This window comes from Typopeltis vanoorti, chromosome 18 (assembly GCF_054136105.1).
Source record: "Typopeltis vanoorti isolate ZY-2024b chromosome 18, IOZ_Tvanoo_1.0, whole genome shotgun sequence".
Lineage (NCBI taxonomy): Eukaryota > Metazoa > Arthropoda > Arachnida > Uropygi > Thelyphonidae > Typopeltis > Typopeltis vanoorti.
The window spans coordinates 90,582,188-90,602,256 of NC_143566.1; the positions used below are offsets into that span (position 1 = coordinate 90,582,188).

The 20,069-nt window shown below is 35.0% G+C and overlaps 1 protein-coding gene across 1 annotated transcript in view; it reads right to left on the bottom strand.

The window, feature by feature from the left end:
- Positions 1 to 20,069, bottom strand: part of LOC150096928 (glutathione synthetase-like) — a 183,713-nt gene that overhangs the window by 48,208 nt on the left and 115,436 nt on the right. The window contains exon 9 of the mRNA XM_090408052.1: positions 13,993 to 14,184. Coding sequence (XP_090264178.1) covers positions 13,993 to 14,184 — 192 coding nt within the window. The remainder of the gene's footprint in view (positions 1 to 13,992; positions 14,185 to 20,069) is intronic.

Below are 20,069 nucleotides of genomic sequence, written 5' to 3' on the forward strand. Positions count from 1 at the left end.
CATTTAGATCTATACTTATTTAGAATATACAATTCATGATGGATTTGAAGAAATATGCTCAGATAGTAGCTCTAGGGAAAAGGACCATCCAGATAATTTCGCAAATTTTATGAAATTATTTTTAATTTCACAAATTAAATGATGGTCAAGGATAATCCATTCCCTAACCCTACATAACGAATATATGAAGGAGCAAATATGACTGTGCCAAGGTTAACACAAAATGAATACTAATTAACATTAACAACAAGTAACAAAACATTAAAAAAATCATAATGCTAAACTAAGCTGCACAACATCACAGATTATTTGGTATAGATGCTTAGACACTACTCACACTGATGTTTAGTGGAATAAACACACATCTAGAGATAATAATTAAATAAATATGTTTAGCTAATTAGATTATTACACCAATATTTCACTTTGGTTACTAAGGCATCTATCATGGGCACAAAGACATTTGTTAAGCACATGCATGCAAGTACACTAATCCAAAGGCAAACAAAGACCAAGTGTGAAAGATAGAATACAGTGTACATGTGTCCCACCCCCATTGCCAATTTTTTCGTAGATCATTTTAAAAATACAACCTAGAACTCTGTCCCTCTCAATGCCACAATATGCTATTGGCAACATCTTTTCCATTTGGCCACATGGTGGGATATGTTGGAAACATTTTTAGCATACAATAACAACTAACATCTGAGGACTCATTTCACACTGAGAAGGAAATCAGTAACCATCAGCCCTTCCTTGACACTAGTGACCCAGCTCCTCAATGAATCTCATCCTTTTCTGTCTACAGAAATCCTATCCACACTGAAAGGTATATCACTTATCACACTACTCCTCCTCCCAGCAGTATGGTGTTATCAAAACCTTAGCTAACAGATCACAGACACCTCTCCAATGAATTCAATCACATTCAGGACATGTTTTTAGCCAATGGCTTTCTCTCCCCTTTCACAAAATCAACAGAGCCCTCCACCCACTCTCAAAAATCCAACCCCACCTAAAATCCATTGCTATCCCCAACATCCAGGACACCACAGAAAAAATTGTGTGCATTCTTAAAAGGTATAACATACAGACCTCTTTCAGGCCATACCAAGAATTAGTTACCCTTATCCACTCACTTAAAGATCCACTTAACCATCTAGATCATTTTAGTCTACGATATTCCTTGCTCCTGAAAACTTAAATACCTTGGACAAACAAGAAGAACTGCTGATATTGCCCAAGAAGAGCACAGAAAATATGTCTGTCATCTGCACTACAGCCATTCCAAAGTGGACCATGCCATGGGTACAAATCACTGGATCCAATGGGGGGGGAACCTCCCTCCTATATAGTAACAGATACAGATCAGAGAAAGTGTTCCTGAAATTTGCCACAGCACTATAAAATTCTCTTAACCTAAACAATTTAGCTGCATCACATTGCCCAAAACTTGGGAGGTCATCAGTGTGAGATGTTCAGCAAGATACCACCATTGCATTCATAGATGACACCAGTTAAGATTGTAGGAGGCAGCTTGCTGAAATCACTCTGTGTTTGCCTTTCTTGTGATGATTAAGATATCTTGGTGACCATGGAGAAACATTGGCTTATAATCTTCTTCTCCCTTCTATGTATTAGGCCTATTGGCTTATTACAGAGCTATCTTAAGCCCTTCCAAGTCATACCTGTCTCAAGGATAAGGTGACTAGCCCTAAGCATCCCGGTTTGCCTGGTTCCGGAAGGAAAACCCCCAGAAAAACTGGGGAGAAAAACCCTGTTGTCCATGCCCAAGACCGGCAAACTTGACCATGTCTGAGAAAGATCCTTAAGCTCCTCATGTCGGCGACAGGAATCGAACCAGGACACTCCTTTCCCAGGCATATGGTTGCAAAGCACATAACCACTAGGCTAACTGTGCAGATGGCTTATAATCTAATTAGCTAAATAAACTTAATTAATTATTATTTTAAGATGTACGTTTTCTCCATTAAACAACAACATGAGTGTTAACAGCCGGCAAAATCAGCAATACTTTGGCATACTGTAAGGATTGGGAGTAGCTTGTCTCTTTGTACATATAAATATACTCAAATGACCTTAATATGAAGATTGAAATGTCAGATAATTATTTTAGTTTATATTAATGTGATTAATCCAATATACTTATTTCCACAATTATCATGATGAATAGTATATATTTCTATTGTAATTCGTCATGAAAAACTGGATCAAATGTTGTTCCAGTTTAATGTAAATTTGGTTCACATTATTCTGCACTATTATTTATATACATCATTATGAAAAAAGAGGTTTTAGAACCAATATCAGAATTGGAGATTTAATCTCAGCTCTGTACTTTATGGAGATGATGTCATCATCATCAAATTCCTGATATGTATTATCATGGGGGTGTACAGGAGGAGATGTTATACTCGTAGATAAATCTGGCACAAGCCATCAAGATTCCCCGATAAAATGAAATAAATGCTAACATATTTAGTATATGCTGACTTTCATGTAATAATTTTTTTTATAACCATAGTATTATGAACAGCTTTTCTCTTGTTATATTGCTTTTCCAGGGCTACAAAACTTAAATGCAGATCCTTTATAACCAAGACTTGTCAACTATTTGTATTCAAGCAAAAATCTAATCTTCCTGAACCCAATTCTACCTGAACTTTGCATGCTTCTCTGCAAGTTTCTTTTCTATAATTTTTCTCAGCCTCTTCACAAGTATGCTTACATAAATCATATTTTGAACACACAACAGGAAAATTCCGATTTAATTCTGACATTTTATTTCCCGTTCCATATATGGGTACAATGAGAGCCTCTATCCAATTATCTGGAATTCGCACCTTCTAACCAAATACTTCTGAATTATGCAAAGCAGTTGTTGCCTTTCCAGATTTCAAGTATCTGATGGGCTTTTTCTATCTCAAGAAGTAGAAAAAGAGAGGATTGCTTTTACAGCATTCATTCTATTACTAGCATTTTTTTTTTCTGTACAGCATCCAGGATATAAGGTTTTTCTTATTTCTTGCATCTTCTTATTTTGTTTGCTTCTTGATATTTTTCTTCTATATCCTTACCTAAGTTTTCCTATGACTTTTGTTTAGCCACAGCTTAACATCATTCTCTGAATTCTCTCAGGGCATCTGCTACTTACTTGCTAGAGTTTTCAATATGTTTCCTCTTTTCCAGAAATAGATCTGACGTCTTAAGTATACCATGAATTTCAGACTTTCATATCCTTGTAAATAACCTCATCTTCTTGGCTGAATCAATCAGTGTTTTTTTGAGATTGACAATGGATCTCCAAGGTTTTGTTTTTTTCTTGAATAATAATTGTATATTTAAGCCTACATTTCACTTCTGAAAGCTGCATAACTTTTAAACAGGGTAAAAATGAAACAAAATATTTTTCTTTTCATTTTTATCCTGTTTAAAACAAAATGGTGATTACTTCTTATACCAAATCTCTGTATACCTGTGTCCTGAATTGACATGATGATATCACTAACAACAATAACTTGGCAAATAAGGTTCTTCTTCTTATTTCTTGTGTCTTCTTTCAATTTGAATTTGTGCACATTATGACTGGTAAGAATACAGAAGATAAATGTTCTGAAAACTACTGTAAAGCTCAGAAATGGAGGAAAGAGTAATATAAAAGGAATTAAAGATGATAAAGGTGACATAAAAACTGAAGAAAAGATATATCTGATGTTTGGATTAATTACTTGTAAGACTTAAATGCAACAAGAAGCAAAAGAATGGTGGTAGGATATTCAAGGGGAATGCAATCAGGAGTACATAACAGTAAGACTTGAGATAGAAAAGCCATCATAAATCTGAAATGTGGAAAGGCAGAGTAGATGATATTTAACTAGAAATGCTCAATAAAAAGATATAAAATATTACCAGTGGCTGCACTGCGTAAACTTAGAAAGTTTAAAAAGAAGAATTAGTAGAATTAAATAATTGGAGCATATCCTTTCATAATACTCATCTGTAAAAAAGTGAAAGGAAAACTGAATGTTTTCCTTCCACTTTTTACAGATGAGTATTATAATGAAAACTGAAAATTACAGAAGAATTTTTCTATTAAGTGTTCAGGTAAGATTTACACAGGCATACTTAAGAAACCATAAAAAATTGTTAAAGAGAAACTTGAACAAGCTGGTTTCAGGCCAAATATGAGTTGTCAGGATCAGATTTTCACTTTGATAATCCTTGAGAAATCTTACGAATATAAGAAGTATCAGGGTGTTTAAGGGTCAAGGCTGGATAACTGAAAGGAGACCTCCTTAATATGGCCTTTTTGGAATGTGGAGAACCAACCAGGGCTTCTGACCTGATACTGAGTGAACAAGCATTGGCTTGTTCACTCAGTATCAGGATGCTTAAGGATCAAGGCTGGATAACTGGGAGGAGATCTTCACGTGATAATTTGGGGAATGTGGAGAACCAACCAGAGCATTTGGCAAATTGATAAACAAGGACACCATTGTTTTTGCCAGGAAACTAAGGTGAACAGTGAAAAGTCAGCTACTAGAACAAACCCCAACTCAACATGATCAGAGATCAAGATTGGCACTATCAACATAAGAAGCATCATTGGAAAAATAATGGAACTAGCAAAATAATTGGATAAGTAATAGATCAATATAACAGATGTTACCGAAACAAAGAAAACAGGTGAGAGCTTTCTAAGCAACAAATACAATATGTCATCATCATCATCATCAAATTCCTGCCATGTACCCTCAAGGGGTGTACAGGATCTGACAGTACTACATGAAAAAATTACATCATTACTAACTTCCTATCTACAATTTTCCTCCAAATCAGTCTCTTACTTGTCAAGACTCCAACATTATCAGATCTTATATTTCTATCGTCTAAGGAACTTTGTACCATATCAATCCACCTATATCTTGGTCTTCCTCTGGTTCGTTTTCCTGCCAACCTGGCAGAGAACACTTGTTTTGCTAATCTTTCCTCTCCCATTCTATTTAAGTGACCATACCATCTGAGATTAGCTCTGCTAACGCATTCCTGGATGCTGACAATGTCAAGTTCTTTCCTAATATCCTCATTTTTAATATGATATTGCCATTGATGCCATCTGTTCATGCCTCTAATCTTTCTCAGGACTCTCATATCTGCAGTCTCTAGTCTTTGGTCAAGTGTTTTACTTCTGACCCAGCTCTCAGATCCATAAGTTAAAATTGGTTTGAACACTGTCTTGCATACAGCTAATTTAGTGTTCTGACTAATTTCTTTCTTATTCCATATGAATTTATTCAATTGACTTCCCACGATACCAGCTTTGCTGATTCTGTTGTCTATTTCTATATTTAGTTTACCATCTTCAGTAAAAATTGTGCCTAAGTAGCTGAAATGTTTTACTTGTTCCACAGGTTCTCCATTCACAACACAGTTGACATTTTCAATGATTCTGCCTATTTTCATTGTCTTTGTCTTTTTATTGCTGACCTTCATACCATATCTATTACAACAGCTATTCAATTTAGTCAGAGAATCTTGCAGACTTGTAGCGGATTTATTTAGAAGTATAACATCATCCGCATAAAGCAAAGAGCTGACATTAACATCTCCAATTTTGATATCAGGTTTAATACCACATTCCTTCATAATGTGATCCATATAGATAATGAATAACAGAGGGGATAATGTACATCTTTCTCTCACACCAGATTTAACATTAAACCATCTTCCTGTACTTCCTTCAATTCTAACTGCTGACTCACAACTCAAATAAAGACTAAGTATTGCTTGATATAATGCCCCATTGACACCATATAACTGCAGCGTATTGAATAGCTTCTCTCTTGGCACCTTGTCATATGCCTTTTCCAAATCGACAAAACTTAAATACAGATCTTTGTTATATTCCCATGCTTTCTCGACTATTTGTCGTAAAGTGAAGATCTGATCCTGACAGCCTCTATTTGGCCTGAATCCAGCTTGTTCTTCACCAAGCTTTTCTTCCACAATTCTTCTCAACCATTTCTCAAGTATACTTGCATAGATCTTGCCAGGAACACTCAGTAGGGAAATACCTCTGTAATTCTCACATTCAGTTTTATTTCCCTTTTTATATATAAGTACTATGAGAGCTCTACTCCAATCATCGGGAATTCGTCCCTCTGTCCAGGCTTTCTGAACTATGCAGTGCAGCCACTGTAAGACTCTTATACCACCATACTTCAGCATTTCTGGTCGAATATCATCTACTCCTGCTGCCTTTCCACATTTCAAGCCTTTGATGGCTTTTTCTACTTCAAGTATGGATATGTATTCCTGACTGCATGCCTGGTCAGTGTTTTTTATCACTGTGCTGTCATCACTGCTTGTTTCATTTATATGTTATATCAGGAAATAACAATCAGGGAAAAGAGGGAGTAGATATAATATTAACACTTAACATGAGGATAATATTCTTGAATAGCAGGTAATATCAAGTAGCATCATCATCATCAAATTCCTGATATATACCCTCAAGGGGTACAGGATATAATAGTACTACATGAAAAAATTACATCATTACTAACTTCCTATCTACAATCTTCTTCCAAATCAATCTGTTACCTGTCAAAACTCCAACATTATCAGATCTTATATTTCTATCTTCTAAGGCACTTTTTATATCAATCCACCTATATCCTGGTCTTCCTCTGGGTCTTTTTCCTGCCAACCTGTCAGAGAACACTTGTTTTGCTAATCTTTCCTCTCCCATTCTGTTTAAGTGACCATACCACCTGAGATTAGCTCTGATAATGCATTTCTCATCAAGTAGAGTGATGTGGACAAATATAAGAATCGGGAACTGGACAATGAGACTTATTTATGCTTATGGTCCTATAGAAGCTCCTACTAAGGAAAAAGTGGAGCAATTTTTTGAGGCATTAGAGAAGGCAGCTGACAAAACAAAAAAGCAAAAAGGTGGTCCTTGGAGATCTAAACAGTGAAGGAAATGATTGCCAGATATATAGAAATGTTTTGGGAAAATCTGTAGAAAAGAGCAAAGCTAATAATAATAATGGTAAGTATCTGCTAGATTTCTGTTCAGGACATGAACTAGTAATTACTAATACTATGTAATAACATAAAAATGTACACAATTCACATGGAGAGAAGATGCAAGTAATAAGAAATATCTCAGTGACTATGTTATTGTCAACAGCGACATTTTACAGTTCAGGACACAAGCGTATATAGAGGATTTGAAATAAGAAGTGATCACCATTTAGTGTTTAGCAGGATAAAATTTAATGTAATATTTGAAAGAAGGGAGTTTAACAAAGTTTAGAAATGAATCAAAATTGAACAGCTATCAGATGTGAATTGTAGACTAAATATACACACATTATTCAAGAAACACTGAAACAGTTTGAAAAGAAGAACCAGACCTTGGAGATTTAGTGGCAAACCCTAAAGAAAACTCTGACTCAAATCTGAGGGGATATGTGGTGAGATAATCATCAAAGAGAGAAAAACCAGAACTCCATGGTGAACTCAGGAAGTTAAAGCAGCAGTCAAGGACAAGAAGAAAGCATATTGAAAGTTCCTGGAAAGTAAGTCAGCTTATGATCTTAGCGAATACAGAGAAAATGTAAGAAATCAAAGCACTGTGCAAAATTAGCTAAATAAAAGACAGGGAAGACTTTGGTAAGAACACAGAAAATAAATATCAGGAAGGTGGTAAAATATTCTTTAGGCTATTGAAAAAGCTCAGAAATGGAGGAAAGAGTATGGTAAAAGAGATTAGAGATGATAAAGGAGACATAAAAACTTCCGATAAAGATATTTTTGAAGTATGGAGTAAACTTTGAAAAATTGCTAAATCAAACAAGCAGTGATAGCATGGAGGCAGAAAACACTCAAAAGTGGTATTAAACCTGATATCAAAATTGGAGATGTTAATCTCAGCTCTTTACTAAATGTGAATGATGTTATACTTCTAAATAAATCCAGCACTAGTCTGTAAGATTCCCTGACTAAATTGAATAACTGATGTAATAATTAGGTATGAAAATCAGCAATAAAAAGACAACGAAAATAGCCAAGATCCATGATATTGAAAGTAACCTAGAGTAAGACCATGGCAGCAATGAGAGGATAATATCCAAAAAGACTTAGCTCAGATGGGAATAATGGGCTGGACTGGAAGAGCTCAAGAGAGAAAGGAATGAAGGAAGTTGGTATTTACAGCAAAGAACTTTAGATTCAGCAAGGAAGAAGTCTGGAAAAGGCAATGGCAAAGCATCAGAAGAGAAGTTGTTTAAAATGCTACAATTATATGGTGTAAATGGAACATTATACAGAAGATGGCTCAATGTAAAACAAGGTGTAAACTATATTAAAGGGATAAAAATCCTATGTTGTTATATAGCCAGTAAGTGAAACTCAAGATCGAGAACTACGATCTATGAGTTTCAATGCCGAAAAACTATCGGTGAAGGCAATTCGAAGCAAAGGTGGAGCAAGATCCCTCACTATTCTTGATATTCTCTCATAATGTAAAACACAGCTCTTATGAGATGTAATACTGTCATTACATTATGAGGAGAGGTCACTACCCAGACCAGTTTCAACCTTTTTTGAGGTCTCATAGGAGCTGTGTTTTACATTATGAGAGAATATCAAGAATAGAGAGGGAGCTTGCTCCACCTTTGCTTCGAATTGCCTTCGCCGATAGTTTTTCGCCATTGAAACTCATAGATCGTGGTTCTCGATCTTGAGTTTCACTTACTGGCTATATAACAACATAGGATTTTTATCCCTTTAATATCTATTAAGTTGCCAGAAAACTAGCCGTTTGGCTTTTCATTTTAATTACAAGGTTTAAACTATGTTTGCTATTACTCTTCCATATCTGCACTGTGTTTGAACTTTGTATGAAGCGCTTATCTGACCAGCCTAGTTGGCTGAGTGGTTAGTGTACCTGCTCTCCAACCAAAAGGCTGTGGGTTTGAACTCTGCTGTGGGCATGGATGTCTGTAATTGTCTTTAGGTAGGAGACGAATTTCATTGCCCGGTGTGAAACCATCATCCCACTTACTAGGTCTGAAGCGGCTTAGAAAAGTTCCATGTTTGGTCTCTAGAGCAGGGTTTCCAGACTATGTAAAAAAAATTAATTAAAAATACAAAAATATATATAAAATTGATAAATAATAGAGGAAGAAAAACTCCTTAGCAAAGCCACAGTACCAAACATACCATAGATTTGCAAATAATCTTTCGTGGGTGAGAGCAACATCAAAAATGAAAAGTAAAACTTCTTTTCCCTCTTATCCCAGATGTATACAAAGTTTCTTGTGCTTGCACCATCTCATATTATGATCAGATTGTAGAACTGCCATCCTCCAGCTGGATGAAAATAGGTAATACGAAAAGTTGCAAGAGCAAGGGACACAAGAAAACTTGCAAGCACAATGCCCTAACCACTACCCCCTGAAATACTGATCATTCTCTAATTTCCTACCTGGGTCTTCTTTACACAATGAAACTATTTTTCCTCTCCTGAACCCTTGGAACCATACCAGATCTTATACAAACAGCCTGGTTAGAAACACTACCAACATCCCCAACATAGCAAAAAGTCCACAACTGGAACAAATTCCAACACAACATTGGCAAAATCAAAATAATAAAGAAGCATCAATGGAAAAGAAATGGAACTAACAGAAGAACTATATAAGTACCAGATCAACATAATAGGTATTACTGAAACAAAGAAAAAAAAACTGTGACATCTTTCTAGTAACAAATACAATATGTTATATTCAGGCAATAATGATAATGGAAAAGGAGTAGCTATGGCATTTATGGCATAATTTTCTTGAATGCAGGCAATATCAAGCACAGTGATGTGAGCAAATATCAGAATGGGTAAATGGAAAATGAAACTTTTTCGAGCCTATCGTTCCACAGAAGGTTCTTCTAATGAAAAATTTGAAAAATTTTTCGATGCACTAGAAAAGGCACCTGATACAATGAAAAAGGAAAAGTTGGATCTCCAACAAAGACCAACTGTATTTGGAGAAAAGAGCAAAGCAAACAATAATGGGAAGTACTTTCTCGATTTCTGTTCAGGAGAGAAGATGCAAGAAATAAGAAAAGTCTCATCGACTATGTTATTGTTGATAGTGATGTTCTCTCATTGGTTCAGAATACAAGAGCATACAGAGGATTTGAAATCAGAAGTGATCACCATTTAGTTTTCAGCAGGATAAAATCGAATTTAAAATGAAAAGAAGAGTGTGTAAGAAAGTGTGTTAAAGCAAAGCAAAGTGTAGTGGCTTTCAGATGTGAACTGTAGTCTAAAATACCCAAAGAGTATTAAAAACAAAATGAAAGAATTTGAAAACAACAACCTACCTTAGAGATTCAATGGCAAACTCTCAAGAAAACATCGAGCATACAGAGAGGCATATGGTGAAGTTGTCTTTCAGGACAGAACAATCAGAACTCAAGGAAATGAAAAAAGCATATTGCAAGTTGCTGGCAAGTAAATTAACTGCTGATTTTAGATAATTCAGAGAAAATATAAAAAAGGGAAAAACTGGGTAAGTTTTTCTGGCTAAACAAAAGTCATGGAAATACTTTGGAAAGAATATAGAAAATGAATATCAGGAAGGTGGTAAAATTACAGACTATTGAAAACGCTTAGAAATGGAGAAAAGAGTACTATAAAAGGAATCTGAGGTGATAAGGGCAACATGAAAACTGAAGACATTCTATAAAACTAGAGTAATTACTTGCTAAAATAAACAAACAGTGACAGCATAATGGTAGAAAACACTCAAAAGGGATACTATCAGGAACACACATCAGTACTTGAAACAAACAAACAAACAAAAAAAAGTTATCTAAAACTTGAAATGTGTAAAGGCAGCTTAAGTAGAAAGTATTTGACCAGAAATGCTCAAATATGGAGGTATAAAAGTTTTACAATGACTACACTACATAATTCAGAATGCCTAGTCAAAAGTTGAATTCCAGATAATTGGAGTAAAGCTCCAATAGTGTTGTTGTTACGTGCCATCCAGTTGTTTTTGACTCTTGGCAATCCTGTGAACAAAGGCTCTCCATCCCACTTGGCCTTTTGTCCTTTCTTTCAGTAATTGTAAGTTCAAGTTGGTAAGTTCTTTTTGTTGTCCATCCAACTCTTTTGTGTTGTCCATCCAACCCGATATCAAGATTGGAGATATTAATCTCAGCTGTTTGCTATATGTAAATGATGTTATACTTTTAAACAAATCCAGTAAAACTCTGCAGAAATTGCTGACTAAATTAAACAACTTCTGTAATAAATTTGGCATGAAAATCAACAATAAAAAATATGAAGCACAAATTTTAGTAAGATCACAATTAAATATCGAAATAAAGAACAGTATAAGCAAAGCTGATATGGTAGAATGCCAAATGAATAAATTTATATGGAATAAGAGAGAAATTGGCCAAAATACTAAGCTAGCAATAATACAAGAGTGTTCAAACCAATTTTAACTTATGGATCTGAGAGTGCTAAGAAAGATTTAAGGGAGTGAATAGATGGCATCTGGTGTTATCATTAAAAATAAGGAATTAGAAAAGAACTTACCATTGTTAACATTCAGAAATGTGCTAGCAAAACTAATTTCAGGTGGTATGGTCACCTCTAAACAGGATGGATGAGAGAGGTTAGCAAAGCAAGTATTCTTTGCAAGGATAACAGGAAAAAGACCCAGAGGAATACCAAGATGAGGTAGATTAATACACTAAAAAGTGCCTTAGAAGACAGAAATATAAGGTTATATAAATCAATTGGATATTAAATCCAGCATTAGTTCAAAGCCAAATGCAGAAACTATGAAAGTTTCATATGAAATCTGACCAGAGAGCTTATGGGAATACACTCGCCGGCATTTATGAGTTGCCCTAGCATGGTCCTTATAGGAGACATGATTGCTTGCCCAAGCCTGCATATATTCGCCTTCTACTGGTCCATTTTAATAAGCTTTCACTGGCCTGACCATTGTTTCGAACTGGTTGGTTCTCCCCAGAGACCAGGCAGAAACTTTAAGAGAGCAAAAACTCCCGTTCAGTACTAAGGAACTCAAAGTGTCGGAGAGGTGTATTTTTCTTAAGCAAACTCTCAAATTTCGTATGAAACTTTCATAGTTTATGAATTTGGCTTTGAAATAATGCTGGATTTAATATCCACTTGATTTATATAATTTTGCATCACTGAAATGAAGCCTTTTGGCTCTTTATTTTAGAAATATAAGGTCTAATAACCTTGGAGTCTTGACAGATACTAGATTAATTTGAAGGAAGATTGTCAATAGGAATATTAAAATAACTTTCATGGCTTACACATACAACAAAAATTATATTGAATTTATTGAAAAACTCCAATATATTTCATCCAACTTTACATGGCCATCATTATCAGAGAGAGAGAGAGAGAGAGAGAGAGAGAGACCGTTAATTACATTAAAAACATGAATAGGAAGTTAGTAATGGTGTACCTTTTTCATGTAGTATAGGATAATAATATCCTGTACACTCTCTGAGAATACGTGTCAGGAATTTGATGATGATCAGTAAAACTTTCAAATATTCCCTCATACCATACCACACTTGTCATCTTTCAGATAATTCATAAGCGCCTCTTTGGATCTTAACCACCTTACCGGCCATTATGGATCAAATACGCATCCTCATATGCTTTGTATATATTTCAATCCATCATATATTTCAATGTAATATCAATGGCATTACAATTTTAATATGCACTTCTCATCCATGATAACCTTGACATCTATAGAGGTCTTGGCCAGTAGCATGATTAATAGCTTTATTGTGCACCTGAGAAATATGATTTTGACATGCTGTCATCAAGTATTCCTCTTATCATGGAATCTTCATAAAAATTCTCTCCTTGCTTCCTCTTTCACTTAGTCAAGCATTCCCTTCTCTTTCCTGATGTCTCTTTCTTTCTCTTTGCAACTGTATCACTTGCGAGATGTTTCTCCAATCTGTGAAGTTCATGCTCTGTCCTGTGAATGATTCTGCATAAGCTTTCTCTTTCTCTCATTACAACTACCTATTCATTATCAGAATCAGCTAAAGTCTTTATTCTTGCCACTTTTTACTCATTCATATTCTCTCTTTCTCTCTCTTTTTTTTTTTTGCCAAAATTCACCTTTTTTGCACCTATTCTATGTTCTTCTATCACTTTTCTCTCATTCTTTTGAGATGTCCTGCACATCTGGTGCATTTAAAACACTTGAACACTCTCTCATCACTCTTACTTTCAAACTACATCCACTCATCCTTGGTAATGATTACATTTTACAGATGCTACACAACATAAAATTCTTTTAGATGAACTATTGAACAAAGAAGCTTAAGTGCAAATTGGTGCAGTATGCACTGCAGCTATATGAAGCCTTGTGCAACATACAGTTTAACAATAACATATATATAACTAAGCCTAAGATGGTATGGTCACTTAAATGGAAAGGCAACAGAAAATTAATTAACTATTTGAATGGAAAATATCAGAAAAAAACTCAAACCATGAAATGTTAATTGTGTTAGACAGTCTAGTGAAGGTATACACCAGAAGAAGAAAAAGATGATAATGACAGCAGAACCATTATCATCTTTATCTTCTTCTGGTGCAAGTTTTACGTTAAATGATAGTACGGAGAAATGAAGAATTAATTTACATGTGCTGATGAAACTTCTTTAACTCTGTACTGGCCTTGCAATTATGCATTCATGTAATTATGCAGGTATGTACATCCATAATTACATGAATGTGAAGTGTCCATTGAAGTCAATATAACCTTCAAATATTACACAAATAACATTGATACAAAGCATATATTTTTGATGTATTTTATCTGTGTTGTTAATCTTGACTGTATTTTAACTTAAACTTCAAAAGCAACAACAACTCACCAAACTAAGGGAATATTGTCCTGCAAAGCACTTCAAAACGTTTTCTACTGCTTGCTGGTTATGAAGAAATTTTTCAAGTATAAGAGGGGAAGATAGTTCCTGTTGTATCTTTTTGGTCCCAGCAAGATGATACTGAGCAGAAGGGCATTTAATTGCTTTGGACCTTTCCACCATAAGGCGCATATCCCAGTCCTATATTAGAAAAATTCATGAGATTATTATATCATACATATTGCAAGTAATACTTAAAACAAGCTCAAAGAGGATACTGTTGCTATTTAATAACTTAATGAAAACTTATTTAAGAAAAATTTAACTAAAGCACAAGTATTATAGCTGACTTTCATTATAACAAACATCACTATAACAAGCTATTTCTATGGTCCCTACATGTTTGCTATAGTGTGAGTAGATTGTAATACAGTAATATTTTAAAGATTAGTTGAACTACATAGCTTCTTTAAGTCTAGTAGCAGAAGCAGGCAGATTAAGGTGGTCCATTCAAGTGCTGATTGTTAGGCATGTGTATGTGATGAATTGATTTAAGAAGCTCATCATCATCAAATTACTGACATGTGCCCTCAAGGGGTGTACAGGATATGATAGTATTTCATGAAAAATTTACCTCATTACTAACTTCCTATCTACAATTTTCCTCCAAATCAGTCTGTTACTTGTCAAGACTCCAACCCGGAGTCGATCTTATATTTCTATCGTCTAAGGTACTTTGTACCGTATCAATCCACCTATATATTGGTCTTCCGCCGGGTCGTTTTCCTGCCAACCTGGCAGAGAACACTTGTTTTGTTAATCTTGCCTTGCCCATTCTGTTCAAGTGACCATACCACCTGAGATTAGCTCTGCTAATGCATTCCTGGATGCAGACAATGTCAAGTTCTTTTCTAATATTCTCTTTTATAATATGATATTGCCATTGATCCCATCTGTTCACGACTCTAATCTTTCTCTCATAACTGCAGTCTCTAGTCTTTGGTCAGGTGTTTCACTTCTGACCCAGCTCTCAGATCCATAAGTTAAAACTGTTTTGAACACTGTCTTGTATACAGCTAATTCAGTGTTCCGACTAATTTCTTTCTTATTCAATATGAATTTATTCAATTGACTTCCTACAATACCAGCTTTGTTGAATTTGTCTATTTCCATATTTAATTTACCATCTTCACTAAAAATCATGCCTAAGAGCTGAAATGTTTTACTGGTTCCACAGGTTCCCCATTCAAAACACAGTTGACATTTTCAACGATTCTACCTATTTTCATTGTCTTCGACTTTTTATTGCTGACCTTCAGACCATATCTATTACAATAGTTATTCAATTTAGTCAGGGAATTTTGCAAACTTTTAACGGATTTATTTAGAAGTATAACATCGTCCACATAAAGCAAAGAGCTGACATTAACACCTCCAATTCTGATATCATGTTTAATACCTCTTTCCTTCATAATGTGATCCATATAGATAATGAATAACAGATGGGGATAATGTACATCCTTGTCTCACACCAGATTTAACGTTAAACCATCTTCCTGTACTTCCTTCAATTCTAACTGCTGACTTGCAACTCAAATAAAGACTAAGTATTGCTTGATATAATGCCCCATTGACACCATATAGCTGTAGCATATTGAATAGCTTCTCTCTTGGCACCTTGTCATATGCCTTTTCCAGATCGACAAAACTTAAATACAGATCTTTGTTATATTCCCATGCTTTCTCAACTGTTTGTTGTAAAGTGAAGATCTGATCTTGACAGCCTCTATTTGGCTTGAATCCAGATTGTTCTTCACCAAGCTTTTCTTCCACAATTCTTCTCAACCGTTTCTCAAGTATACTTGCATAGCTCTTGCCAGGAACACTCAGTAGGGAAATACCTCTGTAATTCTCACATTCAGTTTTATTTCCCTTTTTATATATGGGTGCTATTAGAGCTCTACTCCAATCATCGGGAATTCGTCCCTCTGTCCAGGCCTTCTGAACTATGCAGTGCAACCACTGTAAGACTTTTATACCCACCATACTTCAGCATTTCTGGTCGAATATCATCTACCTCTGCTGCCTTTCCACATTTCAAGCCTTTGATGTTTTTTTTCTACTTCAAGTATGGATATGTATTCCTGAATGTATGCCTGTTGAGTGTTTTTTTACCACTGTGCTATCACTGCTTGTTTCATTGAGCAATTTTTTGAAGTAATTACTCCATACTTCAAGGATATTTCATATCACCTTTATCATCTCTAACTCCTTTTACAGGACTCTTTCCTCCATTTCTAAGCTTCTTCAACAACCTCCATAATATCTTACCACCTTCTTGATATTTATTTTCTATGTTCTTACCGAAGTCCTCCCATGACTTTTGTTTAACTAGTTTTACACAGTGTTTAGCTTTCTTACATTTGTCTCTGTATTCTCTAAGAACACAAGCTGACTTATTTGCCAGGAACTTTTGATATGCTTTCTTCTTTTCCTTCAGTGCCTCTTTAACTTCCTGTGTCCACCATGGAGTTCTGATTTTTCTATCCTTGCAGACAACCTCATCCACATGCCTCTCTGCTGAATCAATCAGGATTTTCTTCAAGGTTTGCCACTGAATCTCCAAGGTTTGGTTCTTGTTCTCAAATTCTTTCATTTTTTCTTCAATAATCTTTGTGTATGTTAGTCTACAGTTCACATCTGAGAGCTGCTCAACTTTTATTTGCTTTAAAACTTTCTTACATGTTATTCTTTTCAATATGAAATTCAATTTTATCCTGCTCAAGACTAAATAGTGATCACTTCCAATTTCAAATCCTCTGTACACTCTGGTGTCCTGCACCAGGGAGAAAACATCACTATCAACAAGAACATAGTCAATGAGACTTTTCTTATTCCTTGCCTCTTCTCTCCATGTGAATTTGTGCACATTTTAATGTTAGAACATGGTGTTATTAATAACCAGTCCATGTCCTGAGCAGAAATCCAACAGATATTTGCCATTATTATTAGCTTTGCTCTTTTCTCCAAATTTTCCCAAAACATTTTTGTATGTCTGACAATCACTTCCTACTCTGCTATTTAGATCCCCAACAAGGACCAACTTTTCCTTTTTCATTGTGTCAGTAGAAAATCAAAACAGTACATGTAAAAAATTAACAAATTATACAGAGACCTAACAGTATTATTATGTTTAGAATAATACAATTATTCTAAATTGTATTATGTGCTGTATAAAACTACACTGCAAAGAAAAAAATACCCATAAAAATATGAATACTAACTTCTGTTTAAAGTGACAGCACATAAAAAAGCCTTATATTTTTTATTATGATCAGATGATATCCTCACACATGAACAAAGAGGAAGTGGTTTCTTCTCGAGATAGAGGTGGAAGGTATAAAATCAGCAGATGCCTTCATAGGCTCCATGATGGAAAAGTCTGTCTAATGTGAAGTGGATATAGCATTTTGAACAGGATAGGGACAAGCAGCTATTAGAACCAACCACAAATGTGAGTACCGGAACTCACTAAACAGTCAAAGGAAACAAGTCAGAGAAATGGATTACTTCATATGAAGTATAAGAGCTACCCATATGGACTATCTGAGAAATGTTTATATTCAAACAGAGAAGAAAGTTGAAGAGTCTGTCATGGAAAGGATGGAGGCATATGCCTTGAAATGGTATAGCCACACCCAGAGAATAAGAGAAGAACAATAGCCATTGAGAATTATGAATTGTTCATCCCCCTCCTCGTCCAGAAGGAGGAAAAGAGGAAGACCAAAGGTTTTGCAGAGCGGGACCAGTGTGAAAGCTATGGATGAAAGAGACTTGCAGTGTGAGGATCAGAAAATTCACTGATAATGCAATCTGAGAACAGGCAGTTGCTGATAAGTTGAAATTCCTATGAAAATAATATATATCTGAAATTTGATTGGCTGAATTTTGTTATCATACTGGATATTAGATTCAGAAATAAACTTATTTTCTTTTGATATTGCCGGCTGAGTGGTTAGCATATCTGCTCTCCAGCCAAAAGTCTGCAGATTAAAATCCCACCATAGGCATGGATGTTGGTGATTGTCTGTGAAAATGCTAGTGGTGGTAGGTGGTAGATGGCATGGGTGTAGATCAGGGGTCGGCAACTGGCAGCCAGCGGGCCGCATGCAGCCCAAACATGCATTTTTGGCGGCCCATAAAAGGTTGACCATACTTGCATGGCATGTGGCCCGTATGTTGAATTATATGAATAATATACTTTGTGATATCTCCCATGCAACTTGGAAATATCAACAAAAGGAAACTTTTGCTTGTATTACTGAAGATTTTCAAACGGAATTTTCAACAAGATTTGTGAATTTTCATAAAAAATAGCATTGAAATGCAATTATGTTTGAACGTTTTTAATGTCGCCATTGATCGATGCTTACCAAAAGAAAAATTTGAAGGATTAATCAGTTTCGCAAAGATGTTAGTTGCATTTGGAAGCATCTACATTTGCAAATAAGCATTTTCTACCACAAGTTTTAGAAAAAGTAAAATTTCTTCTCGACTGACTGATAAACATTTCCATGCTTCGATTCGAATTTGCACCTCAGGGTTATAAAGTGGATCTAGATAATCTGGCTAAGGGAAAACAATTACAAAAGTCACATTAAGTAGGGAGATATACGTACATATCGTGATGGATACACTACATTACTTTGTTTTTACGTGATAATAATTTTTCATTGTTTTTCATTTTAATGCTTGTTTCATATCTCGTACTTTAAATATTTCTGTGTCTTTTAAGATTGACATAATAAAAATTGATAACTTAAGTTTTTTTTTTCACTCACTATTTTCTCTTAAATAAACGCTTGCGGCCCGATTATTAAAAATAAAAGTTCAATGTGGCCCGCAAATCTGAAAAGGTTGCTGATCCCTGGTGCAGATGATGATAGTAGTTGCAGTTTGTTGTATAGTTGGTGGATTGAGTGATGGAGACAGGAGTTGTAGAGTAGGTGCCTCCCTCGATGAGTCTTCGGACTCCCTGGAGGTGCTAAGTAATAATAATAATAATATTGCTTGTGCTCTACATTTTATCAACGGTTAAAGAAGATATACAAATCCGCTTTACTGTTGATAAAATGTAGAGCACAAGTAATATTATTATTATTATTCCTTCCTTCCATCACTTGTATATGATGAAAAGAAGCTGATATCTTGCAAATGTGCAACTGGAAAAAAAAAAAGATTTCCATGAATGTCATACACACACACAAACGCATGCAAATCTCACCAACAAGAGGCTGGGAGAAAGTGAATAAGTTATACAAAAGCATAGCAAATGAATTGGAAGTGAATGTTTTCAGTATGCATCACTGGGTAGCAGCACAGTCTAGGATGATAACAGTACGTGTAGTAGATATGCATGTGCAAGTTTAGTAGCTGTTTTCAGCAATCTAAAATGACAACTCAAGGAATGTACAACTGTCAAACAGCATGCTGTTTTGGGAAAAAGAAGTGTTTGTAATGTGCAGCATTTCACTTCTAGTTCAGAAATTTTTGCAGGGATGCTTGACAATTCACGATGAAGGCCAATCATCTGTTGCACTTGTTGAGATTATGGCAGAAGCCATTGTGAGATCGGCGGAATAGATCAGTGCTTCTCAAACTTATGGATGTCAAGGTCCCCTTTGGAAAAATTAAAAGATTTCAAGCCCCCCCCCATCGAAGAAAAAAAAATCCTAATACAGACATATTATTATAATATTTATTGTAATAAATATTATAATAATATATGTTTCTGTACACTAGCAATGAAATATTAATTTAAAGTGGTAAAAACTTGGCCGTTTTAAATGAGCGCAAAATTTTGCGTTTGTAAGCTTTTTGGTGGTTCTTACCAATACCTTTGGAATGAAACATGAATAAGCAGATATTTACTAATATTCATTAAGCGTTGAAATACGCAGGAAGCAAAATTTGTGAACCAACACCAACGTGTGATTTTTTCCATTAAAATATAAAAAATAACAAAAAAGAAATAATAACAACTAAATACATTTCTTTTAAGATAAAAAAATATCTACTTAATCTTA